Source organism: Bos indicus, chromosome 1, assembly GCF_029378745.1.
Source record: "Bos indicus isolate NIAB-ARS_2022 breed Sahiwal x Tharparkar chromosome 1, NIAB-ARS_B.indTharparkar_mat_pri_1.0, whole genome shotgun sequence".
NCBI classification, from domain to species: domain Eukaryota; kingdom Metazoa; phylum Chordata; class Mammalia; order Artiodactyla; family Bovidae; genus Bos; species Bos indicus.
This window is the reverse complement of record NC_091760.1, coordinates 144,389,447-144,417,404: the sequence shown is the minus strand read 5'-3', so window position 1 is coordinate 144,417,404 and position 27,958 is coordinate 144,389,447. Positions and strand designations below refer to the sequence as shown.

At 52.3% G+C, this 27,958-nt stretch overlaps 1 protein-coding gene across 4 annotated transcripts in view; it reads right to left on the bottom strand.

The window, feature by feature from the left end:
• Positions 1–1,529: 1,529 nt before the first annotated feature.
• Positions 1,530–27,958, bottom strand: part of AGPAT3 (1-acylglycerol-3-phosphate O-acyltransferase 3) — an 89,218-nt gene continuing 62,789 nt past the window's right edge. For all 4 annotated transcript variants that reach the window (XM_070795628.1, XM_070795632.1, XM_070795633.1 and 1 more), the window contains 8 exons: positions 23,017–23,243; positions 17,413–17,582; positions 16,644–16,805; positions 15,587–15,740; positions 15,007–15,109; positions 12,297–12,372; positions 7,342–7,540; positions 1,530–6,746 (listed from right to left, as the gene is read on the bottom strand). In XM_070795628.1, coding sequence (XP_070651729.1) covers positions 6,658–6,746; positions 7,342–7,540; positions 12,297–12,372; positions 15,007–15,109; positions 15,587–15,740; positions 16,644–16,805; positions 17,413–17,582; positions 23,017–23,194 — 1,131 coding nt within the window. In that variant the 5' untranslated portion in view covers positions 23,195–23,243 and the 3' untranslated portion in view covers positions 1,530–6,657. The remainder of the gene's footprint in view (positions 6,747–7,341; positions 7,541–12,296; positions 12,373–15,006; positions 15,110–15,586; positions 15,741–16,643; positions 16,806–17,412; positions 17,583–23,016; positions 23,244–27,958) is intronic.

The following is a 27,958-nucleotide window of genomic DNA, read 5'->3' as shown; positions in this document are numbered from 1 at the left end:
TCTCACTGAAGAGGGGCAATGGTCTCAGCCTCTGTTCTGGTTGGAAGCCACAGAAAAGGGCTTGAGCAGGAGGGGCCGACAACTCCTACCTGCCCGGCTGGCTTTGGGCACTGAAGGGCCATCCCAAGACAGTTGCACAGCTCCGTGTGGCATCCAGAAGGCAGGGGCCTGAGGCAGCAGCTTCCACCCTGCCATTCATAGGGTTGATGGGACATCCATGGCCGTGGGTAGGCCCAGTGGGTCAGGTTTTCTTACACAGTCCTGGGCAGAAGGGACTGACCGTTGAATAAGAGGTGTCACTGAAGTCCTTTACCAGTAAGTGGTAACATTTTAGCACAGTCTGATGGGGCTATGATCCAGAGCTTCCTAGTCCTGAGTGGTGACCCAGACCCTGAGGGAGGTGGAGAGCCCTCAGTCCTGAGTGGTGACCCACACCCTGGCGGAGGAAAGCCCTCAGTCCTGAGTGGTGACCCAGACCCCGGGGGAGGAGGAACGCCCTCAGTCCTGAGTGGTGACCCAGACCCCGGGGAAGGTGGAGAGCCCTCAGTCCTGAGTGGTGACCCACACCCTGGCGGAGGAGGAAAGCCCTCAGTCCTGAGTGGTGACCCATACCCCGGGGAAGGAGGAACGCCCTCAGTCCTGAGTGGTGACCCAGACTCCGGGGAAGGTGGAAAGCCCTCAGTCCTGAGTGGTGACCCACACCCTGGCGGAGGAGGAAAGCCCTCAGTCCTGAGTGGTGACCCATACCCCGGGGAAGGTGGAGAGCCCTCAGTCCTGAGTGGTGACCCAGACCCCGGGGGAGGAGGAACGCCCTCAGTCCTGAGTGGTGACCCAGACCCCGGGGGAGGTGGAGAGCCCTCAGGGCAGGTGTGCTGCGCCTTCCCAGACAGGGTTCCCCTCCCCGGGACTCTCAGACCCACAGGACCCAGAGTCCCTCTAAGCCTCCAAGCCCTGGCAGGAGGTCTGGCTCCTATGAGTGGAACACCCTGCCAGTCGGTGGAACTGGAGCCCAGAGACCACCCGTCCTCGCCCCCTTCCTCTGAGCTACCACAGGACACTTTCAACTCCCCACTGAGGTTTCAGCCTCTAGGGAGCACTTTCAAACCCATACCTGTGCAACTGCCAGGACCAGGCTGTGCTCAGGCTCCATGCAGGGAGGAGATACGGGGCAGGGGAGTGCCCAGGGCAGGCTTGGGGTTTCATCCCATTTCCTAATGGGGCTGTTCCTACATGACCACCTCAAGCTCTCCCTTTGCTGTCTGGGGTATGTGTGTACCTGTGCGTGTGTGTGCGCGCGTGCACCAGTACACATGTGTATGGGGGGCCTGTAGGCATGCACCGGTCCACATATGCTCTGAGTTCAGGATATACTTGCAAAGCCAAGTCATGGGTAGACACATGTGGGTCAGGAGAGCCTAGCGGAGCCTGGCTTTCCCAGGTCTCAGGGCAGATGCCCACCACCGGCACTGGCCCCAGAGCAGAGAGGCATGTCTTCGGGGCTTTGCCCAGAGCATAAGTGACACCATGAGTCTTTTAGCTCGATTTATTTTCACAAGACAGACAAATCAGACCCTGGAATAGCTCTTGGTTCTGACAAGAGTTTTTTTCTTTATAAAGAAGGGTTCCTGGGTTTTCTCCACAGAGTGAATTTGCTTTTACAAAAAAATAGTTTTTGATATATACATGCCTACTTTGGAAACCTTTTTGTCCTAGATGGCTTTTCAGACTGGTTTTTATGCAGAGGGGTCAGTGAGCATGCTTTAGGCACCAGCTGATCTTTCTGCCTTGCTTTCGCCTGACCATCACTCTGCTTGAGTTCCCTTTCAAAAGCAACTTTCACAAGATGGGGAGGCTCATAGAGTGTCATCACAGGATGGTCTCGAGAAACAGTCCAAGCCTCAGGGTGCCTGCAGGCAGGGAACCCAAGGGCCAGAAGTGCCCAGGGAAAACCCTCCGCGGGCCAGCAGCACAGGGACAGGAGTAGGCAGGCAGTCACTGTCTCATAGTGTGGATATTTTATCCCTCGCTTTCACAGCAGCAATTTCAATAAACAAGCATGACGCCCACAGCATTCTATCTAGAAAATACCGCCGCTCAGGCAGGCTCGAGCACACCCGAGCACAAAGCAACCTTTGCAGCACACGGCAAGTGCAGCCAGTTCTCACGGGATACAGGCGTTTAGAGTCGAAGTTAGCTCCCACCCCCACCCCCCACCCCCGACAGGCTCCCATAGACCAAAAATACCGCTCTCCTCCACTACACAAAGCAGTAGCAAAATTGTAAAAACGAAGTGTACAAAAGGAAGCATCCATATAGTACATTTGCACCCTGTATACAATTTATCACCCTTTGAAGCTGGCCAACGGTCAGGTACGGCAGAGGATCAATATTGGAAAAAGAATGCCGACATCTGTCCCGCACATTTCGGTCGATGGTTTGTGTTGTTTTCCAAAGAGAGAGATTTTCATTTACAGTTACAGTACTTGCTGACGATCGTTATGATTCAGAAGCCAGTTGAATTTCCTGGTATGTAGGCAAGGAACATTTGATTGTCACCACGTACAATTCTGAGACAATAAATACGAGTAGATCAGATGCATTTCTTCATGGCATCAAGTAACTCCAGTTAACACAATTTAGTGCATTTCAGTATGTCATTCACAGTTCCACTTCTGTCCAAAATACTTTTGCAAACAAAAAGTTAAGAAACTGAAAAGTTTATAGGAAAAGAAAATTCCCAGTGAACTTGTCATCACAAAGCTTCAGATTTTAAAGCATTTCAATTGTCTTTGAAAGGAGGGTGCGGCTGCCGCCAGCCTGACGAATCAACTGCCCTGAGTTCCTGGGTTCCCCCGAGGGCTCTTATTTCCTTCCGGGGCATTTGTAGGAATGCCTCCATTGCACTGAGTCAGCTAGTGGCCAGTGCTGGGGGTGAACTCAATTCATGCATGTCCACCCCTGCATCAAGCAGAATGTAGTGTGACATCACCTACCCCAAAAAGGTCCCAGCTTATGTGAGTCCTGGCCCTGACATGCAAGGATGCGGAACCCACAGGAAAGTCTGCCTGCCTGCAGCACCACTCACGGCCCAGGACAAGTCTGGGGGTGTCAGGGGTGTGGCTGGCCCCAAGGGCACTGGGGAGAGGCTTGCCTTTGCCCAGGAGCTAACTTGCTAGAGAGGGGCAGGCACGTAGAGGGGGGACATGCTGTCTTCAGAGGGAAGCAGGTGGGCACGTTGGGCTGACGATTTTAACCCCTAAGCCTGGTTACACTGCCAGGGGAAACCACAAGGTACCACTGCCTGCCACGGTGCGTGCCAGGGCTGCATGCAGCTGTGGTGAGAAACTCACAGCACACGGTACACAAGGGTCAGCTCAGCTGAAAGTCAGTCGGGCTCCGAAGACTCTATGTGGCTTGTCTCTAGGTGTCTCAGGCAGAGACAAAGCAACATGCAGAGAGGGACTTGTTCTTCAAATCTGACACGAACAGGGGTCACATGGGTGTGGACAGCTTGGAGACAGCGCCTGACCTGCACGTGACTGCATGCACCACTCTTCTGCAGGTGGACATCGGTGCTCAGCGGCTGAGTTAGAGTGAAAAAGAGCACATGCCACGGCGCACACAGGGGTGGGGGGTGACCGGGCAAACAAGGCGGAGATTCCAAACTGCCCTGGCAGGCGGTCACGCCTGCGTCACCTTTACAAGCAAGTACTACTCATGTCACTGATTCAAGTCATTACTGAGCAGTTCATGCAGAGACCATCTCTTCAGTCTGACTCTGCTTCTCAGCGGGGGGCTGTGGCTCAGACAGGGCTGTGCGTCCAGCACACTGTCACCAAGGAGCTGATGACCAGGGTCACTTCTTTGGGGTTAAAAATCCTGTCAGTGGTCTCCCCTGAGCAGGTAAGCCTTTCCCCAGCGTCTGCTCACCTGTTCCAGGGCTGTCACAGGACCATAAGAGGGGCACCTATCACACGGCCACCGTGCTGCAGTGGTGCAGGCACCCCAGAAGCCCCTGGAACCCCCCAGAGGGACGGCTGGACACACAAGGAGGGCCCAGGACCCAGACTCTACTTGCCAGGCGGCACCAGGACACGTGTGTCGGCAACAGAAGACACAGCACCGGGGCCTGAGCTGAGAAATACACCATCCCGCGGCCTGGACTCAGAACTCGGCCTTCACCGGGCACCTGTGGGAGGGACCCAAGGCCTGGAGCTGCTGCCTTTCGTCTCTCCAGTGGGAGTGGGGCTGGCTCTGGACGCTGCTGCAGCAACAAAGCTACACCTCCAGAGGCTCAGCAAACCTCTCCCCTGGCAGAGCGGTCACCCAACACCGTGGATTCCTGGTCCCGCCCGATCCGACCTGGGGCCACATGTGCTGGGTCTGGAGTGCATCCTCCCCGGTGGTGACCAGGAGGACTGTCCCAACACTCAGCCTGATTCTGGACAATGAGAACATCAGTAACAAAGGGGGTAAAGGAGAAGAAGTAAGAAAAGCACTGTTCTGAGATTTATTAATTAAAAAAAACTAAAGGAGCCTCCCCCCTCTTCCCTCTGAAGTGGATGAAAAGCAAGATCCACCCCTCCAAAAAAAAAAAAAAGCAAACATTCATGGTGTAATTTTTATTGCTCTCAAAGGGCTTGGTATTCAAATGCACAAGCTAATCTTTGTTAAATCAGAAGGAAGTCACTGAGATTTAAAACCTACACGTGGTCTCAATCTCCATTCACCCAGGAGTCTTCACAGCTGGTTACTGACTCAGTATAGAATTTACATATTGTGTATCAATTTCAAGGGGAGGGAACTTGGCTAGGAAGCAAGAACTATTAATTAAATGGTAAAAGATCTAAATTTGCACTTTCCAGGTAATGTAGCTTCACAGTAGTGCCCTTCAACTTCTTCCTTTAAGCTCTTCAGGGATGAGTGGATTAGCAAATGACACACACACACACACACACACAGGTGAGCAGCATGTTATGTGAAGAAAAACAAGATCTAAGGGAGCCGCTCACCCAGGTGGAAGTGGCCTTACTGCGTGCCAGGCTCCACGCCCGAAGGGAAGCGGGAGGCAAGCTTTGGGGCAGAGGGCGGCTGGCTTCCACACTGTCTCAGTGCCCAGCCTCGAGAGGACATGTGTGCCTTCGGGGTCACTGTGAGTGAGCACAGAACTGCGGGGCACGTCCCTGCGACCTTGGTGCCATTACCAAGGTCACCGACCCAAAATTCAATAGTGTCACTATAAAGGCGATCTGCTGTTTCCACAGGTCTCCCCAGAATTCAGACTTAGGGCCAATGCATAATTATTTTTTTCAGTTTGGTTTATAATTTTGCCCATTCCTCTTTCTTTCATTCCACCCCCCCCACCCCAGAAAATTCAACCTGCCTCTATTTTGAATGCTGGTTACAGGACAGCAGAGATAACACCCATTATTTTTCTTTCCCTTATTAAAAAAGATGAGGGGAGTGTGACTTTAAAAAAGCAAGTTGAAAGTTTAAGAAGAAAGTTGGATGCAGGCGGGTGGCGGAGCTGGAGGGGCGGCCCAGGTCCACCCTGCTGGGCAACCCCAAGGCTTCCAGCCCCGCCAGGCCAAGAGGCCCAAGAGTGCAGGAAACGCCTCCCTTTGGCTGCAGGCTGGAGAGGATGCTGCCCGGACACTAGGGACTCCCCTGCCTCCCCCAAAGGCCAACATCCTCCTGGACACACGCACCTGCTCAGAAGGGAGGTGACGGAGTGGGGAAGGCTCCCCACCTCTGGTTTCCATCAGGTCAACTGTGAAAACAAAACCTTTAAAAAGCTCAGTGTTAACAGTCTCCAATCACCTTTAGAAGACAGGGTGATGTGACACCGCCTTTTCAAAGTATCTGCCAGCCCTGCGGCCGAGGTCTCTCCAGTGCATAGCGCCCCTGGCGCACCGGCCCTGCTGGGGGTGGGGGGCCGGCCCCCTGCAGCCCTGTCCCCGGTGGGATGAAAGGCCGCTGTCCGCCGGGAGCAAGGGGGACAGGAGCTAAGCTCCGGGCATGGGCAGAATTGGACATCTCACCGCGTTTTCTCTGGCTCCACTCGCTTTAAAACGGATTCAAGGTGTCAGCAGGTAGGCGCTCCGGGGGAGGGGGCGTGTCCCGCCGCAGCCCCGCCCAGTGTGCTTTTCGCCAGGCCACGTCCCCGCCGCCCGGAGGCCGGGTGCGGGCTGGTAGCGGCCGGTAGGTGCTCTGGGGGCCTGGGGACCCAGGCACACAGTTCTCAGCGGGAGCAGGGTAGAGTCCGCAGGGGGTGCAGGGGAAGAGGCGAGGGCCGGGGTAAATTCCCAAGAAAATCGATAAAAACCGAAAACGGGATCTAAGCGCGAGAAGAGAACGTTTCCAAAGCCTCCCTCGGGCCGGGGGAGCCCCCATATCCCTGGGGGCGGGAGCGGCCGCCCCCCAGAGCAGGCGCTCAGCCCGGCTCTCCTGCGCAGGGGCGAGGCTGGCGTCTCCATCTGCAGGTCTGCCGACCGCTTTACTCTTGGCTCAAGTTTTATTGGTCAATATTAGTCACCAGTTAATAAGAAAAATAGTTTCTAAGTGTCTTTTTCCCCCGCTCTAGGTGCGTTGTTCTGTTTTTAATTGAGTTAATTGGATACCACCGTCAGGTTATGTGTGCTCAATCACAGCCATTAATTACTCCTTTTTCTTAAATTCTTGGTTTCCATAGCTGGAGCCTTTTTCTATTTCAGTCACTCCTATTAGTCGGCGGACTCCAAAGGAAGCTTTAAAACAGGAAAAAGGCTAGGTTAGCTGATCGCCTTGCCATCAACCTGGAAAAGTCGCTATGGGGGGAGGGGCCTGCCTTTGACCTCAGACTTTCCTGGGAGCGAGGGGCGGCGGGTCCTCTGCCCTTCTCCCACCCAGTCAGCCTGTGGGGTTGGGTAGCGGGGAGCAGCGGTGGGTGTGGGCCCATTGAGGCCTGCAGTTCTCAGCCAGGGCTGAGGGGCTGAAGTGCCTGACACTTAGTGCCCCTGCGACTGCTACAGTGCAAGCAATGGCAGTGTCCTGGGGAACCTCGGCCCAGCATGCCAGCCCACGCCCCCAGCCACCCAAGTGCAGACCCAGTGGCCAGGACCCTCCCCACGCAGCTCTTGGCCCGAGATGCCAGGCAGGCGGCAGGCCGGCTGGCCAGCCTTCTGGAATCTGGTGGAGGTCGTCATGGCCCCGTGGCTCAGTGGTCAGAGATGCTCTCTGAGGCTGGCAAGGCTCGGCCTGGATCCCGGCTGCCGGGTGACCGTCTCCAGGCCTGGGCATGGCCACCAGCACACGGAAGGCTCCCTCCCACCCTTGAGCCATGCCATCATTCCCCTTCATTACCTGCCCCGACAAACCCCAGGAACGTCAGGATCAGGAGCGGGGATCCACTGGCAAAGACGCCCAAAACAAAACTGAAGAGAGGAGACAGGAGGAGCGTGGCCCAGAAGAGGAAGTTGAGGAGCGTCCATGGCCGGCGGGTGGGTTTGAACTGCTGCCCAGGAAACACACCCTTCTGGTTATATATCTCCTGCAGCGCATCCTGAAAGAGTCAACCAGAACAGTGGCCTTCCTGTGCTGTTGTTATAACCCAAAAGCAAGAAATGACTCTACCTAAAGTGGATGGACCACATGACACGGGCCACGGGATGAAGCTGACATGACATTCATCTGTGGTTGGCTTATATCAAAAGCTTGAGAAACATAAACCCTTCGATCAGGCAAGTTTCCTAGGAAAATGATCAGCCCGTGCCTGGGCACAATAGGCACCTCCAAGCCCCAGGACTGCAGCATCTGCTGGGCCCTGCACCACCTCTGGCGACACCTCCAGAGCGAGGATGGCAGCCACCGCTGCTGGGAGTCCATGGCCCGCCGGCTGGGTCATGCACAGAAAGCTGCTTAACCTCTCCTTCCTCCGTGTCCTGGCGGCTAATGATGGCAGGACAGGGAGCAGGTGAGGATGTGACAGCATCCTCGACAGGGAGATGGGGCCACATTACACACCGAGCAGCAGCTGCCTGACTGAGCGGCCGAGATGCCGAGACAGACTTCTCTGCAGCTACGACATGTCACGTGCCAGCAAGGACATACACTCACGATAGTCTGAGTTTTCTGAAGAACCTAAGTGCCATACAATTCCATATAAATAAAAATATGTATGATGAGGCATGTGTCTGGGGCCAAGTCTGGAAAAAGATGAACACCCACGTGATCTTAATCACCTCAGGGGCTTGGGTCTCACCTCTTCTCACCTTTTTCTGTTTTATTTTCTGCATTTAGCTTCTTCAGCTATGTTTGGCATTACATTACAAACAGGGCAGGGGTCTTGACAAATACCCAGTGTCACAGCCTCTTCCAGTGTGTGGTCAGACACCAGCTGCCCCTGCCAACCCAGGGGGCATGGGGCGGGCACCATAGTCCTGAGAGCTCAGGAGCAGCTGCAACCCTTACATCTGTGAGGATACCTCAGGGTGCCCACACGTGCCCCCCAACCCCGAGGGCCCTTCCCGTGGGGTTCCAGAACATTTTCAAGCCCGTTTGTTCAGCCCGCTCTACTCTGCCCGCCTGCCCCTAAGCAGACGATGCAGATGGTGGTGGTCTCTCCCGTCCCGACCAGTCAGCCATTCCTCACACACCCAAAGGCCAGTGCGGTCTCCTTCCCCAGGAGGGTTTACGCCTGCACCCCGTGCATGGGCACCTCTATGACAACGTCCGGGACCGCTCCTGTGCTGTGTGCTTTTCTGTGAGTAGCATCACATCACACGCCTACCGCAGTCTGCTTTTCATACACCTTTCTCAAGATTCAGTTAGAATATGCCTGCAGTTCATTCATTTTAACTGAATCCCAGAAAATGAATAAACAATGTGTCTATGTTCTAATAATGCACTTTTAGGTTATTTCTCACTTCCTGCTAAATAAGCAAATACTGTTTCTGGGAGATGTCACTCTTCTTTGTAAGAGGTTCCAACTTTTAAAAACTAACCCTGATCCGGAGACACACTCTCCTTTGCACCCTCATGCACGTCTTTCTGCCCATCCACCATGGGATGCACACACACTGTATTCCTTCTTTTAATTGGTCAGCCTTGCCCGAGGTTTTCCATTTTATTAATATGCTTAAAGAAATCTTTTGGTGCACTGGTTCCTCTTTTGTAGCTTTGTTTTCTGCTTAAATAGTTTATGCTGTTATTATTTTCTTTGTTCCCTGTTTATCCTATTTCATGTATGTTTCTGTAATATATGTTTGTGTGCATGTGTACACATATGTATGTACATACATTCTTTTTATTGATCCCATCCCTGACTTGTGTTTCTTGAACCTGACAAAACCCGTGTTCTTCAACTCTGGAAGTCTTATGGTTATCCCTGACAACTGCGCTTTATCATTCTTCCCACCTGATCCTCTGGTGGGATAATTGTTACCTTCTGGACATCTGTGTAGCCTCTGGATCTTTTAACTTTCCTTTTATGTTTTCACTTCCTCTGTGATACATGCTGCGTAATTTCCTCGAAACCTTTGTTGATGTTATTTGCTAAGCTGTATTCAACTCTTTGGGACCTCATGGACTGCAGCATACCAAGTTTCTCTGTCCTTCACTATCTCCTGGAGTTTACGCTCACGTCCATTGAGTCAGTAGTACTATCTAGCCATCTCATCCTCTGCCATCCTCTTCTCCTTTTGTCTTCAGTCTTTCCCAGCATCAGGGTCTTTTCCAATGAGTTGGCTCTTCGCATCAGGTGGCCAAAGTATTGAAGTTTCAGCTTCAGCATCAGTCCTTCCAATGAATAGTCAGGACTGATTTCCTTTAGGATTGACTGGTTTGATTTCCTTGGAGTCCAAGGGACTCTTCAAGGGTCTTCTGCAGCACCACAACTCGAAAGTATCAATTCTTCAGTGCTCAGCCTTCTTTATGGTCCGACTTTCACATCCTTACATGACTACTGGAAAAACCCTAGCTTTGACTATATGGACCTTTGTCAGCCAAGTGATGTCTCTGCATTGTCTAGGTTTACCGTAGCCTTCTTTTTAAGGAGCAAGCATCTTTTAATTTCATGGCTGCAGTCACCATCCGCAGTGATTTGGAAGCCCAAGAAAATAAAATCTGTCACTGCTTCCACTTTTCCGCCTGCTATATGCTATGAACTGATGAGACCAAATGCCATGATCTTAATTTTTTGAATGCTGAATTTCAAGCCATCTTTTTCACTCTCCTCTTTCATCAAGAGGTTCTTTAGTCCCTTTTCACTTTCTGCCATGAGGGTGGTGTTATCTGCATATCTGGGTTGTTGATATTTCTCCCAGCAGTCTTGACTCCAGCTTCTAATTCTCTCTTCGGCTGTATCAAATCTTCTATCTAATCTGTTAACTAAGATTTTACTGTCAATTACTAGATTTCTCATGCCTGTCTATCTTACTTGGGTTTCCTCAAATCTGTTCCATTTTTAATAGGTCTTATTCTTTTGTTTTCAATCCCTTCTTCTTTTATTTGTCACTTTTTATTTTTGGCGGTGCCGGGTCTTTGTTGTTGCCCGTGCTCTTTCTCCAGTCGTGGTGAGTGGGGGCGACTGGTTGCGGTGTGCAGGCTTCTCATTGCCGTGGCTTCTCCTGTTGCACAGCGTGGGCTCTAGGGCGCACAGGCTTCAGTAGTTGTGCCACATGAGCTCAGCAGTGGCACGTGGGCTTAGTGGCCCCAAGGCACGTGGAATCTGCTCGGACCAGGGATTGAACTCATGACCCCTGCATTGGCAGGTGGATTCTTCCCCACTGGACCACCAGGGAAGTCCTCAATCCCTTCTTTTTCGCTTAGTCATTTCAAGCAAGCTGATCTGAGTCTCTGCCAAGTAGTGGTTCCACAGCTGAAGTTTCAGGAGGCTTTAATCTTCTGTCTGCTTGTCGTGCCCGAGCATGGCGGGTCTCGGTTACGAGCGCGTCTCCAGCAGAAGTCTCAGCAGCTGAGTCTGGAGCCGTGCTCTTCTAGCTTTACATGTGCTTCTCTCAGGGAGTCTAGAGAGATTCACCTGGAACCACTGTTTTATGCTGATATTTTGATTTTGTTCTTGAACTATGTTGTTAGTCTGACGTCAATCCCGCACCTGTTTAAGGACAGTGCTGTGATTATGAATCACCAGGGAGATGCTTCAAGACTCAGAGGGGAAAGGCAAGCTTCAAAGTCACTCCTGTGCTGGCAGGTTCAGTTTCCAGTTTCAAGCCTCCATGAGGATGAAAGTCCGACAGGGTCCCAGCTTCATCAGGGTCTTCAGTTCTAACTTCCAGCCCCGAGTGAGGTCAAATCCATGTCTTCTGTTTCCATGTAGGCATCAGAACTCAAGACCACAGGGTGGGCGGGCCAACAGACTCCGAGAGCTTCCACTCACAGTCTTCCCGGCTGACTCCCAGTCCCACCTCCTCTTTTGCTCCTGAGAGAGGTCCCTTATTTTTTTTTTTAGCACCTGTCAGTGCATTTAAAAGGATATGCATTGTATTTTTTTAATTTTAAAAGTTTGCTTAAATTCCTCTGAAGATTTCGCACATTACTTGGTTGCTGCTGCACGTGTGCTCGGTCATGCCTGACTCTCTGCGACACCATGAACCCACCAGGCTCCTCTGTCCATGGGATTCTCCATGCAAGAAGACTTGAGTGGGCTGCATTTCCTACTCCAGGGGATCTTCCCGACCCAGGGATCGAACCTGTGTCTCTTGCATTGGCAGGTGGACTCTTTACCCTTGCACCACCTGGGAAGCGCCTGTTACTTGGCTAAAACCCTTATAAAAGGGTATGTGTTTTATACTAGAAGGGCTTTCTGATTATCTGAGCTTCTCTGTTGCTGAAGATGAGAACCTAGTGCCCTGTATGTTCGTGTGTATAAAACAAACCGAAGAGTCAGGCGTGAGACATGTCAGGGGAATGGAGGAGGGACTGGGTGGGGTCACCAAAAAAGCTGTCGTGTCATCTATAGTGTGTCTCTTACATATTAAATCATATGTATACACACACATACAATGTGTGTTGCATACCTACAATTTCTTTTACACAAAATGAAACAAATGTGATATTATCGGCAATGGTTATATAAGCACTGTAATATCCAGTACACTTTCCTCTAGTTTGTTAATTTCTTGAAAGTTAGGAAAAATGAAAGATGCAGAAAAGGATTGGAAAGAATTTGAGAGTGGCACAGCACGCCTGTCTCTAGAGGCAGTCCACGTGCTACCTGCCTGCCCTGTTAGCTGCCCCTTGGGAACCTCTGTGAGGCCCCAGAGGTAGGGGTGGAGGTGGGGGGAGCTGGGTGCCTTTACCTTCTCCTGGTACAGTTTATGAAGCCACTGAGCTGCTTCCTTCTCATCCAGTGGAATCTCTTCCAGAGGAAATCTCCTGTTTCATTAAGAAGATTGAAAGCAAAGTGAATCACCAGATGACATCAAACTGAAACAGGGGAAAGTAATTTCTTGTGCATCAGGAACCTCTGTGAGGCCCCAGGGGTAGGGCTGTAGGTGTGGAGCTGGGCGCCTTCACCTTCTCCTGGTACAGTTTATGAAGTCCTGCCTTTTCTATTCAAATCTGACTCTCAATTTCTAAGAACACACAAACATCAAAGTAACTTTCCCTCGAGCAGTGTCCCGTGCCTCGGAGGACGGCGGGGGATCACGGAGGGCCCTGGCAGGCGCTTCAAATGTGCAGGAGCACTGAAGCACTGCACGGAGACACTTCAGGAGTGTCCCCACGGACAGGAGCAGTGAGCCCCACTGGGAAGGCTGACTGTTCATTAGCCTCAGCAGCAGGTTTGGTCTTTCAGTTCGTCTTTGGATGTGATCATCGCTGAGAGTGTCTTTCATGAGGCAAAGAAAACTTCATCTTTCACAAATGAAATCTACTTGCCTGAAAAGCTGAAGAGATTTTGAAAATTTAATCTCACCTAACAAACTGCTGACTTCAATTGGGACAGTGGCTTGTGTATAAACCACATCACCAGCTGAATTACCAGCCCCAGGATGGGAGGTATCTACCGGGTAAGACCGGGACACCTCTTTCCAGGGCACTGCAATACCTGAGGATCGCCAGCAGGGGCCGCCGAGCGCACTTAACCAGCGGACCGCGGTCACTGCCGGGCCTGACTGCCTATCGCTCGGAGGGCCCAGGGTGAGAGAAGAGACAGGAGAAATTTCCACAGCCAGAGGCAAATCTTCTATGTTGAAGGAATATCAACCTTTTTTTTCCTCTAAAAGTTGAGGACTTTGGTTTTTGTGGGTGAAAATGAAAAGAGGGTTTTTACAAGAACATGCAATCAGACATCTGACCACACATCACGCAGCCTCCGGGAGACTCCGCTGTGCACTGAGAGGACAGAATAAGACTGCTAACCCCTTAGTAAACAAAACGGTTTATCTCTGTGGACCCGGAAGGTGCGGGGCACTGCAGGAGTCCCCAGACCACACAGAGAGGTATCACTTGAAGGACTCATCACAGGCACCACCTCGGGAAGGAAAGGAAGTCAGGAGAGGCTTGTCTGCAGAGAGATGACTGCCCACAGCGTCAAACTCAACTGACTGTTCTCCCCTAACTGCACAGATACCACATACAGGTTCTGTTGTATGTCTGATGTATGAAGCATGAAATATATAAGAATTTTAAATGATGAGATCAATATGAATACTATCTCCTAGAGTCGACTCAAGCCACTTTGAGGATGCTGGCCCCAACTGCCAGAATGGACACAGGAGAGCCTCAAGCCACAGTCCCCATGGCCCTGGCCCTGCCTAATCACAGGCCCCTGGGGCATCTTCAGTAGGGGATGGGAAAATGAAGCAAAACTCCACTGGGTCGTGCGAACCTTGACTTGTTTGATTACAGGTATGTGTAATACCTGTATTACAACGGAATATTGCTTTTGCCCAAAACACCCAAACGGTACATAATACAAAGCAGTAAGTTGAACCCTTCCAAAATTCTAAGAATATATCTGTTAAGATACTGAGTACAGCCCCTCGTTTTCTGCAACAAAGGAGAAAAAGAGCAGATTACAGCACCAGTCCTCCCCACTGGAGCTGAATGTCCACGAGGAGGGCGGTGCAGCCTGGGGGCAGGCGTGAGCACCAGTCTGGAGCTGGACCAGGTAGGTCCCCTCTCCACCAACCGCTTTGCAACCTGCTGGCTCTGACCATGGACATCTGGGACGCCTGGAGCCCCTTACTACCCAGGGGCTAGACCAAGATCTGCCTCGAGGGCTCCCTGAGGAGGACGGGACCTTCCAGGGCCCCAGAAAAATCACCAGCCCCTGGTGGCCACTACTGTGTCAACCCCCCCGCGCCCCCACCAGACTTTGTGGGTGATTTGTCTTCCTTTCCTGAGGCAGAGAAATGTGGAGGTCAGAGTGTGGCTGTGAGACAGGAATGACCTTGCAACACAACTCTAGTCCCCGACCTTGATCTTTCGTTACAGACATGGATCGCACCATCCCAAGCAGCCCTGTGTTACTCAGCTTGATGTGCCTCTGTATTGGCTGCCTCTAAGCCAAGGGGGTTCAGGCTGGCTAGCACAGAACCTGCCGACTCAGCCCGCGATCACCAGGAGAGGGAGGCGGAGGACATGGCCCTGACCCCACCATCACTCCCAGGTGGTCTAGATGGCTGTACACCATGAAAAGGGCATCACATGGGCATGCTGCTCAGGATGGGACAGCTTGTCCTTCTCCTGCCTATGAAAAGCCTACTCACTGGCAAGTTTTAGCTCTCTAAAGCCTCTTCCCAAAAGCCTCTGCTCCCTCCACTGGGAGGGATCACGCCTCCCTTGGAGCTTCTGGAACCTTCTGCCTGCACCTGGCGCAGCCTCCTTTGCTCTGTACAGGCCCCATCATGCGCGGGTCCTGGATGGTGGAATGCCCCAGCACCTCCACGTGGGGGCGTCCTGGAGAGGGGAGGAGCCGCGCAGAAGGTGCAGGCTGGCTCGGTCCCGGCCCCGCCCCCACCCCCGCCGGCCCCGCGCCCGCCCCCGCCTGCGGCAGTAGCTCACCTGACACACATGTCCGCCTCGTACTTCTTCCCATAGAGGATCCCCAGCAGAGACGGGTTCTTGTTTCCTCGGAAATTCAGCGTGACGTCGTACACAGCTGTGACTGCAGGGAGGGTGCAGAGGGTGACAGGTGACATCCAGCAGTTTGGCCCATTGTGGCTCTTCACCTGGATGCCCGTTGTGAGGGTTCCCATCTCTCACTGGGGCGTGTAGTTGAGTCACTTGTGTTTAAAGCTAATGTCTGGCTGTTTCCTATCCATCCTATGCTTTGTCCCTTTCTTTGATTTTGCCGTCCTTTTGGATTAACTGGATATATATTTTTTCCTTTATCAGGTTTTCAGTTACATACTTTGAAAAAATGATCACTTTAGTTGTTTTCCATTAACTAGTATTTTATCACCTCAAAAAATGACACAGGAATCTTACAACACGTAAACCCACGAACTCAGATCTCCTTTTAATGCCACTGGCATTCTGTAGCTTACACAGAACTCACTGATTTGGTTTCTGGCAAATCACGGATTTCATTTCCCACTGTGCTGGGAGTGGGGTGGTGGTGGTCAGGGCGGGCAGCTCTTACCTGTGCCGCGGAGGCACTGGACTGCGGTGGTGAAGCCTTTGGTCCGAGGCAGCAGGTGGTACTTGAGGACGGGCAGCCCCTTGGAGGCGGCCACCTCCATGCTGACGCGGTGCTTCTTCTCCGTGAAGCGTGTGCCCTCACAGTACAGGAGGAACTAGGGCGTGGTGGGGGACAAAGGCCAGTTAGAGATGCGTCGGTCACGTCTGTACACGACTCCTCACAGACAGTGGTAGCACCGCACTTACTCCCAGGGACTGAAAAGACACTTCCTGGAGAGAAGTGAGACTCGGTGTCCCTGGGTGCCAGCCTCCAGGTGGCCTGTGGAAAGCAAAATCTCCCATCCCTCTGCCTCAATGTGAGTTGTGAAAGTGAAGTGAAGTCACTCAGTCATGTCCGACTCTTTGCGACCCCAGGGACTGTAGCCCACCGGGCTGCTCCATCCATAGGATTCTCCAGGCAAGAATACTGGAGTGGGTTGCCATTTCCTTCTCCACAACGTGAGTTACAGACACCAAATACATAAACAGCCGGTTCACAAATAATTGCCATCAGAGACCAGAAAGAAGAATCACAAAGAACTGATTTCAAACTGATTGATACCGATCATTTCAGATGGCTGTCAGTCAAACTCCAACCAAGGGGCTCAGAAAGGACCCCCCAGGCTCCACTCTGCTCTTGAAGGGTGGCTGCTCTAAGTGCGGTGCAAACCTCCTAGGAATTGAAGTCCACGCTGACCCACAGAACTGCGGCTCACAGGGCTTGTCCTGACACCTGACTCCACAGAACAGCCTGGGGGCCTGGGCAGACTCTCCGCTAACATTCCAGAGGTGCTCCCAACTCAGCCCAGCAGGATCTCCTCTGTGTGGGCCCAGATGTGCGGGGCCCACCTGGGGCAGGTGGAAGCAGGTGGGCTAAGAGGGGTTCCGTAGGTGCATGGGGCGGGGCCGTGGCCCTGGAGCTCAGAGGCTCTTGTTGGCTTTACAACTAACAACCTGGCTGCGTTCCTGATGCCCAAGGTAGCACAGCTTGTGTGGCCTTGCCCCGCTGCCTCACTCACCCACATGTATTCGGGGTAGTTGGCCAAGGACTTCAGGCCTTTGATGACGGTGTCCCGGTCTTCCTCCCACTTCCGTTTGCAGAACACAATCTCCAGGAAGTACCATGTCCAGCCGATGAGGGGCACGTAGAGCAGCTCCCTTTTTGCCAGGACTTTGGAACTCTGAAGAGAGGGGGAGCAGCTGGTGCATTATGGCCACGAAGTCCCCACAGGCAGCGCCCTGCAGGCAGCCCTTAGCACTGGCTGTCATCGGGAGACCCTGGCACTGAGTATGATGCCATTGGGATGGGCAGGGCCCCAGAGTGTGGGTGCCACTAGGTGAGAATCCATGGGCAGATCTAGCCGACGCTGGTAGGCGGGCGCGCGGGCGGGAGGGGAGCCTAGAGGGTATACTGGGCCTTCAGGGCTGCTCCGGCTGCCAGGCTGGGGGCTTGCTGAGGATGATGCCAGGGCCACCACCCACTGGGCTTCCCTGCAGGGGACCCCTCAGCCTTTCTCATTTGAGGCAGCTGAGCCGACGGGGAAGGATTGCAAAGGAAAGGCAGTAACACCTGACTCAGGAGGGAGCCCTGGGGCAGCCTGCAGTCCCAGAACCCATGTGGTCAGCCATGCTCACATGCCTAGCCCAGAGGGACCAGGGGCTAAACACAGAGCAAACGAAAACTCAGAGCTCTGGAGACTCCAGACCCGCCCAGGGAGCCATGCCAGTCCCTCCTTGGGACCCCATGTCGCTCGCCCCACACCCTCCTGGGACCCCTACATTGCTCACCCCCAGCACGCCGAAGCGCTCGCACATGGTCCACCCACAGAGGAAGTCAATTTCAAAGTTGTGGTTGAGGATGATGACTGCATGCTCCTTCCCAAAGGTGTCCACCGTGGCCTGGTCGGTGAACAGGGTGCACTCCGTGCACGACCACCACTCCAGGAGCATGACCAGCTCTGTGGACACATGCGGGGACGTCAGCCAGGTGTAGACCGCCATGCTCTCGCCAGCCCTCCCTCCCTGCTCCCTGACGTGGGCGGGGCTTGCACAGTATCACCCAGATTGGGATTTTCTGCTGGAAATGAGTTTCGATGGTGTGTGTGTAATAAATTAAGTTTTCTAAACCTATAATTACCTCTCTAAGCAAAAGTCAGGGAAGAAGTCAAATGGAAGCCGAAAAAAAGGGGGATTTCCCCGGTGGCTTAGTGGTTAGAAATCCACCTTGCGATGCAGGGGACACGGCCCTGGCACACAGCAACTAGAGGAAGCCCGTGTGCCGCAGCGAGGACCCAGAGCAGCCAAAAAAAAACCAGAAGAAATGGAAGAGGAAACCCATTTTAGGTGGATTGTTTTTGGTAATCAACATATCTAAAGGACTTAATTTAAAATATATATTTAAAAAAATCAGATCTTCACTTTTCTTAAAAATCAAATAACCCATTGGATGAGATGGTGAACAAAACATTCACTTGTTAAGAGGATACAGCATCATAATTATATTATTATTATTTCATTACAAGTTATTGAATACCAACTGTATACCAGGCACTCTGCCTATAAATGACATCAGATTCTAGCAGACAACTTGAGTTATTATTATTCCCAAAGCTCAGAGAAAAAGTGGTGGAGTTCCAATCTCAGCCCCCAAAACTAAGTCTGGGGCTCTGTGGAAAGTTTCAGAGGAAGCTCCAAAATATAGAAGTGAATAAAACCAGGGTCCCCCTCGGGGGGGGTCTTTGGCTGACACGTGTTAAGCACTGTTACTCTCATCCACACTACTCTTTACAAAGGGCTGAGGTGGACACCAGTATCATCATGTACGACTATGGTCTTCACACATGCTCTGGACCCATGGGGCGGCACACATTCTGTCCCCAGATGAGGTGGCTGGGGAGGCAGTGGGCACCTAGCCAGGCAGTGTCACACCCACCATGGCCAGGCATCCTGAGAAGGGTGGCCTCAGACCACGAAGTGTAGCTCCCAGGCTCAGGATGGATTTCAGAGACCTGTCCTTTGCGTGCTGGACACCAACCTATCGGTTTTCAGAGAGGACCAGCCCTGGGAAGGCTAATGAAGCAGGACAGCCCAGCACTTAGACAGTGGGCTCCTGGCCTGCTTCCCTGTTGGCAGGAGACAACTGTGCCTTCTTCAGAGGTTGCCAGGGCACTGGATGGGACTTGGCACGGGGGCTGCCTTCTCCTTCCCGATGAGGGTCCCCACCAGCCCAGACAGAAGTGAGGAGACATACAGCTCCCCCCATGTATTGGGCTCTCAAATTCCTCTTTTACATGAGGTGGGACCGGATGGAAGGCCAGTTCTGAGACGACACCTGCACACTCTCAAACCATGGAGAGGACGGGCCATGAAGGGGTCAGCTCCAGGACACACTCGCCATAAGCTCCATCAAGGGACCAGGGCCCTGAGGAGATGGAGGCCCACCAACAGGGGCAAACTATGCCCCTGGGATAGCCTGGCCACTTCCATCCAACAGTCAAGTTGTGAATAAAGGTCCAAGGAATGGAAACACAAGAGGTCCTCAACAGACATTGTTCACGGATGATTTACAGATGGCCAACATGAGAAGATGCTTGGCATCTCTGGTCATCAGGAAAGTGCAGGCCGAAGCCACAGCCAGGCACTGCGTCACACTCACAAGACAGCTGCCATCCAACAGATGGATGACAAATAGCATGTGCCAGCGAGGAACAGAGGGCCTGGGATGCCCAATGCTGCAGGTGGGGATGTAAACAGGGCAGCTGCGTCTATGCTCCAAACAGAGTAACCAGATGACCCAGCAATTCCACCACCAGGAAGATACCCAGTAGAAATGAGAACAGATGTCGGTGTAGAAACTTGAACATGGATGTTCCTGGCAGTGTTATTCACAAAGCCAGAGAGTGGAAACAGCCCAGAAGGGTGACAACTGATGAAGAAATGGGCAGTGCACATCCATACAGGGCAGCATCATTCAGCCAAAGTGGGGACGTGGGCCTGACACGCAGCAGGACGCAGATGAACCTGGGAAACACGGAGCTCTGAGTGTGGGGAGTCAGACAACACCCACGCAGTGGACGCTTCCATCACGTGGACCACGCAGGACAGGCAAAGCCATGCGGACAGGAAGTAGATTAGTGACAGTGGGGCTTGGTGGGGGAGAGATGGCGGGGGGAACATGGGGAGGACTACTCCACGCTCTAAGTGGGTGAATTTCACTTCCTTATTGCTATTTAAGAAGAAAGAGGTCCAAGGCTAGGCTGACCTGTCCATCTGAAAGCACTGGTGGCTGCTGGGGACTTGCCAACGCCCCCACCCACACCCCCTCCCCAGGCGGCAGGGCCCTGGGGCTGGGACAGACCACGAGCATCCTGGTGACGGCCTGCTCCTGCACCTCCTCGGCTTCCTTCTGGGAAGCCTCCATGTGTCAGCTGGTCAAGGAAGAGCCGGTGGCTGAGGCTGCTGCCTCTAGAGCAGTTTGCCTGGGAACGAGGAGGTGTCCTTCCTTATCACCGTAAGGACATTCAACCTGAGGCCTCCCTCTGTGCAGATGTCCAAGTGCACAGCAGAGTCCTGTTAACTGCAGGCTCCAGGCCCTAAGCGGGCTCTAGAACTCACTCCTCTTGGGTAACAGACACTTCCCACCCATCGGACCGCAGCTCGCCACTTCCCCTCCCCCAGCCCCAGCCACCACCGTTCTCTGCTCCGCTTCCCTGAGCTTGGTCATGTGGATCCCTTGAAGGAGGAATCAGGCAGTCTTGGTCCTTCTGCGACTGCCTGGTTTCCCTCCATGTCATACCCTCCAGGTTCATCCATACTGTCACAAACAGCAGGATTTCCTTCCTCTTAAATAGTACTCCATTGTCCAAATGGACGGCATTTTGCTTGTCTGTTGGTCTGTTGATGGACGTGGATGCCATCTCCACATCCTGGCTACTGTGAACAAGCCATGCTGAGTGTACACGCTCACCTGGCAGCACTCAGGACCCGGGCCTTTCTGGCCAGAACAAGAGGTCTGGCCCAGGTGGGGGCCGCGAGGAGGAACCAACTTTTAGACAGACAGACACAGGCAGCCCTCGGGAGAGTGGGTCTAGCAGAGCTGCCTGTGGAAAGGCGGCGTGTTGAGGATGCTCTGTCCCACCAACGGCCAGCATGGCCACCAGGGATTGAACCTGGGGCACAGTAGCTAAAGTGCTGAGTCCTGACCATTGAATTTTCCCTTCAGGAAAATTCTCAGCCACCATCTCCTCCAACAGTGCTTGTCCTTATTCACTCCTCAGGGACAGAGTCCAACACCCGTTTCATAGACCTGCATGTTCTCATTACCTCCTTTAGCTCCTGTTTCCTATTCTTCATCTTGTCACTCTACTGCAGTCGGGGTGAGCTCTTCATATTATTGTCCAGTCCACCCACTTGCTTACTAGCTGTGTCTAATCTGATATAAGATTCACTAAGTTTTTACTGTAAAAAATTATTATAATTACAATTTTCATGCATAGAAGTGCTCCTTGATTCTTCTTCAAATCTGGGGACTTTGGGTAGTCTTTTGTCTAAATCTTCCGTTGTATGTTTATTGTTTTGAGTTCATATATGACTTGTTTCAGTCTATGTGATTCTACTGAATTAGAGACTAATTCAGGCCAAAAGCACATTTCTGTTTGCCTCTGTTGACCCCATGGGCACTGCCAGTCTGCTCATTTCAGCAAACTTTCAAGGTCCTGGCTGAGACCCAGCCCGTCTCTTGGAGCTGCCAAGGCGGGGCCCTGGGAAGCAGTGCTGATACCCCATCTTAGTACTCTCTTCTGCGGAGAGGCAGGGGTGTGGCTGAGGGATTTCCTTTATTTACAGCCTTAAAAAAGCCAGCTTTACTCAGAGTCTGGCTGTGCGGAAGTGCTTTGACTTGAGAACGCTACTGCCAGTGGAGGCTGTGATTTTCACAAGTCAGCATTTGCCCTTTGGGCATGCACCCATCTGCCCTGGTGACGCTGCTAACTGCTCTGCATGGCAGTATTTCTAATTCTCCTTCTCACACACAGGAAGGTGGCCTTTTATTTAGGAAAAAAGCAGCTGGGAACTGAAACCTTCGCCTGTTTATGGCTGGAAGCATGGGCGGGGCTGCTGTCCCCTGTTGGGGGCACGCACACCTGGGCTTGGACACCTCACTGCCTGCTCAGCTGCCCTCCTACTCTGGGGAGGGGGAGGTCTCAGGGGCAGCTGCACAGACTCACCGTTTCCCATAGGACATAAAATGGGTACTACCTGCTCTTCATTGTAGAAGAAAGGTGTTCTTATGCTAAGTAAATTGTAAGGAAAAAACAGCAGAGTCCCTCCCATCCCCACTCCCAGGACAGCCACATTTTCTGTTCTGACTTCCACACTTTCTAAGGAGGGACGGCCACACGCCAGTGCAGACACATCACACGCGTCTTTAAAAGTAAATCATGGTAGCACCTCTGTACTTTGCTTTTAGCTTCTGTTTTCACCTAAAAATGTATCTTGAACTTGGTTCTCTATACCAGGAAAGAGAGAGCCCCTGCTGGTCTTAGAGGCTGTGTGGGCCTCCATCCAGTGGACACAGCACAGTTAGTGGGCATTTTGGCTGCTCATTTTTATATTAGTTAATATAAACCTGGAAAAATGAATATATCTGTGCATATACGTACTTTTATAGATATCTTTCTGGGTTACATTCTTATTTGGTGGAATAATTAGGGTCAAAAAATAGAACTGTTTAAGTTGCTGATTGTTATGGGTCCAAAGAAGTGCCTGGGAACCCCAACCTGCAGTGTGTTCCCCTCGCCAGCCGTGGGTCGTCACCAAGCTTCCTAGTCTCTGACAGATGAGGGTGACTACACACCCAAATGCACGCACATCACAAGTGCACACAGGTAACATCTGTGCATGCCTAAACATTTAATTAAGAGACAGGTAGGTCCTTTTTCTTCAGAGAGAGATGCTGAAGTAATTACATGTGATAACAGGCCACTCGAGGGGAGTGCTCCAGGCCTGGGGGCTGGAGGCCTATGACGGCTGCGTGCCGGCAGGCGTCGGGCCTACTCATGGTGCGCTGACACGGTGCTTGTTTTCAGGTATCCAGGGTACCGTGTGAGACCACATGGAGCCACCGTTCTGTGGGTCCAGAGGCTCGGGTATGGGGAAATTGCGTGGTTCAGCCCAGTGAAGGGCTCAGGCTGAGCACCGCATACATTCCTCGCGGCCAGGAGAGGCCCCCTAGTTCCCGGCTGTGGAGCCCACGGCCATCTTGTTTCATCATCACAAGCACTAACCCCACGGAACCCTGCACTGGCTTGTTTGGGGTTGTCCAGCAGAAAGGTGGCTGTCCTTGTCCCAGACCCCTCCCCCCGCCATGCCATGCCCACCGCAGGCAGCACTCACGGCTCCAGAGCGAGTAGGCGAGGCGGCAGTTCAGCCGGCGGTACAGCTGCTTGTTCACGGGCCAGAGGACCAGCGTGCAGAGCTGGATGGAGTTGATGACCAGCCCGCTCACCACGAAGACGAAGCCGATGAGGAGGTGCACGACGAACTGGGTCTTCAGGAAGGCGAGCAGGCCCATGGCCACAGCTCAGTAGCGAGTGCAGGGTCCTTCACTGAGAATGGCCGTCCTGCAAAGACAGGGCAGCGGTTAGGAGGGCGCAGGGACCCCAGCGTGAGGGGCGGCGAGTGGAGAAGGGGTCCACAGTGGTCTCGCCAGAGCCCAGATCCGCGGCTCCCAAAGCACCCTCAGGCCCTTCCCTCCTGAGAGTGACGGATGGACGTGTGGGGTGGAGGGGGAGCTGATACATGGTTCACACAGGCACCACACACACCACATACACACACACCACATACACACACACCCCATGTACACACGCACCAACACCAGGTACACACACCATGCACACACACACACCATGCACACACACATACATACCATGTACACATACACACTACATATACACACACCATGCACATACCATGTACACACACACCACATACACACACCCACCATGTACACACCCACACACCACACACACACACACCATGTATGTACACACACACACCACACACACCATGCACACACCACATACACACACACCACGTTCACACACATACCATGTACATATACACACACACCATGCACGCACACACACACGCACATGCACACACCACACACACACCATGTACACACACATACCATGCACATACACACATGTACACACACCACATGCACACACACCACACATACCAAATACACACACACCATGTACACACACATACCATGTACATATACACACATGTACACAAACACCACATACACACACAGCATGTACACACCCACACACCACATACACCACACATACCAAATACACACACACCATGTACACACACACACCACATACACAAATACCATGCACACACCACATATACACACTACACACATACCAAATACACACATACCATGCACACACCATATACACATACCACATACACACACCCTCATATATACAAGAAAGAAAAGACTAGAAAAATGCATACAAATATCAATAGCGATTGGCTTCCCAGGTGGCACTAGTGGTAAAGAACCCGCCCACAGGAGACGTAAGAGACACAGGTTCAAGCCCTGGGTTGGGAACCCACTCCAGTTACTCTTGCCTGGAGAATTTCACGGACAGAGAAGGCTGGTGGACTACAGTCCATGAGGCCACAAAGAGCTGGGCATGGCTGAGACGACTGAGTGCAGCACAGCATGTTATCTCTAGCTAAAGCCATGATAGGTAATTTTTCTTTTCTTGTTTTAGCATCTTATTTAAAAAATCAAAACTACACATGAAATCACTATAAAACATTCAACTAATGCCTTTTAACTCACAAGCCGTTGTGGACTTTTTTAGCTGAAAAGCTTTTGTTTTGGTCTAAGGTGGAAGGGGTGACCCCCAGGAACCTAGTCAGCTTCTCCCCCGCTTCCCATCAACAGCAGTTTGGTTTCTTGGTTTCAAACGTGAAACCAGAAGCTCACATTTCACGGCTGTACTTGTTCTGTGAGCAGCCCTGAAATCCCCCTGTGGACAGAAGCAACAGAGCTGGGCACAGGACAGCTGGCAGCCGCTGGCCGCCGCTCCAGGTCCTCCAGAGAGGTGCCCACACTCTGGGGTGAGGGTGGAACAGGCTTGGGAGGCCTCCAGGGTGGGCCATGCCAGGCTGTCCGGGGCACAAGCAGCTCCACTGCTGAGTGGGAGACCAGGCCACATGACTCTAGACGGTGCCCTCCGTCTGCCCTTGGGTGCCAAGTGGCTGCATGAGGGTGTGGGGGGGTGAAGTCTGCGGCCACGTGGGGGGCACTAGGAGGACAAGGAAGGACCCGAGGCCGGATGCCACCTTCTCCATCAACGCCCCCTTCCCCGTCAATGCCCCGCCTCCCAGTCAACGCTCCCCAACTCCTGCCAGCACCTCCTGGCATTCAGGCACTGGATCAGTCTTCCTTTTCTAAAGGTTCACATAAAGAGGCGCACAGGGTATCCATCTGTGGGCCCAGCCCGGCTGCCATCCAGTCTCTGGTGGGAGCACCATCTCCAGTTTGTCCGCTCACCTGTGCACCTGCTGACGGCAGCAGGTGTGCAATCTCTGGCCCCACACTTTCCCTGCAAGCCTCTGCATGGACACAGCCCTCCACTCAGGAAGCCGTTTAACACCTGCCAGTCCCAGTCCAGCCCCTGAATCTCTGGTCAAGGACGTCCATCCACAGAGGCCCTATGAGCCACACCTTTTTCTTGGACTGGCTGCTGCAAGTGCTCACCCCTGTCTGGAATGGCCGCCCACCCCCTTCCCGGAACTCTGGTGGACCAGGAGTTGACTGCCCCCCTGCTGCTGGCCACTGGCCTAGATTGTCAGTCTGTCTCCAGTGCCTGGATGTGGGCCAGACCCTGTTCTAAGGAGCATCAGCAGTTGCAGTTCAGGCCCCCCACCAACCCACCCCCATGAGAGCACAGAGTGGCCACCATCTGTTTAGGCATCCCTGCCTCTCGCCCACCACCTCTGGGCCACCCGGGCCTGAATGCTTTAATAACACATCAGTCACATACACTAACCTGGGGGGCCTTCGATGACAGTGGGCTTACCAGCCCCGCCCCCTGCAGAAGAAAGCCTGTTGCCCATTCAGCTCACACCCTCCCCAGCTCCCCCCAAGGCCTGCAGGCCGGCAAGGGGGAAAGCATCAACTCTGCAGCCCCCAAGAGCACTGGCTTGTGCCTGCCCCTTGAAAATATTTTCAAAACTATATATATCACAAGACTTCCCTGGTGATCTGCTGGTTAAGACTTCCTTCCAATGAAGGGGGTGCAGGTTTGATCCCTGATCAAGGAGTTAAGACCCCACATGACTCATGGTCGAAAAACCAAAACATAAGCCAGAAACAATGTTGTAACAAATTCAACAAAGACTTTAAAAATGCTCCACATCAAAAATGTTAAATAAAAAAAATATATCACCAGACAAACTATAAGTCGATTTCTACATTTTTAAACCCAAGTTTAAATATGCAAGGGGTATAAATTCTGGTATATTGTGAAGTTTCACTTTTTAAATATACAGATCTGGACTTCCCTGGTGGTCCAGTGGTTAAGAATCCTCCTGCCAATGCAGGCGACTCAGGCTCGATCCCTGGTCCAGGAAGATCCCACACGGCATGGGGCAACTAAGCCCACAGGCCACAACTACTGAAGCCCGTGGGCCTAGAGCCTGTGCTCCGCAGCAAGAGAAGCCCCACAAAGAGAAGCCTGCACACCGCAACTAGCGAAAGCCCACACACAGCAACAAAGACCCAGCTCAGCCAGATGAAAAATACATACATACACTTAAAGGAAAGCCTAAATATATAGATCTTCCTTAACTTACAACAGGATTACATTTCAATAACCCCACCATGAGTTGAAAATATCATTAAGTTGCTGCTGCTGCTGCTAAGTCACTTCAGTCGTGTCCGACTCTGTGCGATCCCATAGACGGCAGCCCACCAGGCTCCCCCATCCCTGGGATTCTCCAGGCAAGAACTGGAGTGGGTTGCCACTGCCTTCTCCGTCATTAAGTTGAAATATGTTTAATACACCTAACTTCCCAAACATCACAGCTGAGCCCCACCCACCTTAACTGTGCTTGGAATGCCCACATTCGCCTACAGTGGGCCAAATCACCTGACACAAGGCCTGTTTTATAACTAAGTGCTGATATTTCTTGTGATTTACTGAATACTGTACTAAAAGTAAAAAACAGGACAGCCATCTGGGTCCAGCGCGGGTTGTTCACCCGCGTGATGGTGGGGCTGACGGGGCTGTGGCCACCACTGTCCAGCATCAGAGAGAGGGCCTGACCGCACGCCCCCAGCCCAGAAGGTTAAAATTCACAATCTGAAGTATGGTTTTCACCCAATGTGCATTGGAAAGTCCAAAAATCATGATCTGAATCACCATAAGTCAGGGACCTTTTCCTCTTAAGTGTGGACGGTGGGATCGAAATGCCACTGTGACTTGATAGCCACCACCCCCATACATTTTCAAAATACAAAAAAAGCAAGCTTTTCTTTAAAAGTCAAGAAATGCATTCCATTTTCTCCTTGATTTTGTATTTCCACTGTACCTCCTCTACAGAAACTTATTAGAATATAATTTATTATGATTGAAAGTCTTCTACCAATCACATTAACCTAACATTATATAACAAAAATACATATGAATATTTAAATTTAATTTTTGCATTTCATGTTTATGGGCTAAATTTAAATTTTCCTTCTGGAATATTTGATGAAAATGCACTCTGAAACAGTTCAGCCTATTTTTCCTCAGAATCTGGGCATTTGACTGACCATAAAATACCATGATCATATCTGAGAAATTTAACCCCAACATAAGCATATTGTTGAATATCCCATCTGTAGCCCAGTTTCACCCACTGTCCCCAAACCACCTGTACCACTTCTTTCCATCCAGGCCCTGCTTGAGGGGTGGTGGGACATTCGATCACATGCCCCTGTTCTCTGACCTAACCCCCTTGCCCACCCACTTGAGAGCCCGGGCCAGCTGTCCTGATGTCTACAGGACATCCCTCTACAGGATGTCTGGCTGTTCCCTCGTGACTGATTCAGGTTCAGAGTGTCGCTGGGGGCTCTGGCTGCACCCACCAGCGCACTGCACCTTCCCGTCCCTGCCACCACCTGGTAAAGGCAGGGCCACCAGGAGTCTGCAGGAAGAAGTTCAGCTTGCTGGGCTGAGCCCACCATCTGATGGGAGATGCTGAGTTAATAGCCATCTCCAACTGCCTCTGACCCCACAGTTTCAGTCAACGCCTC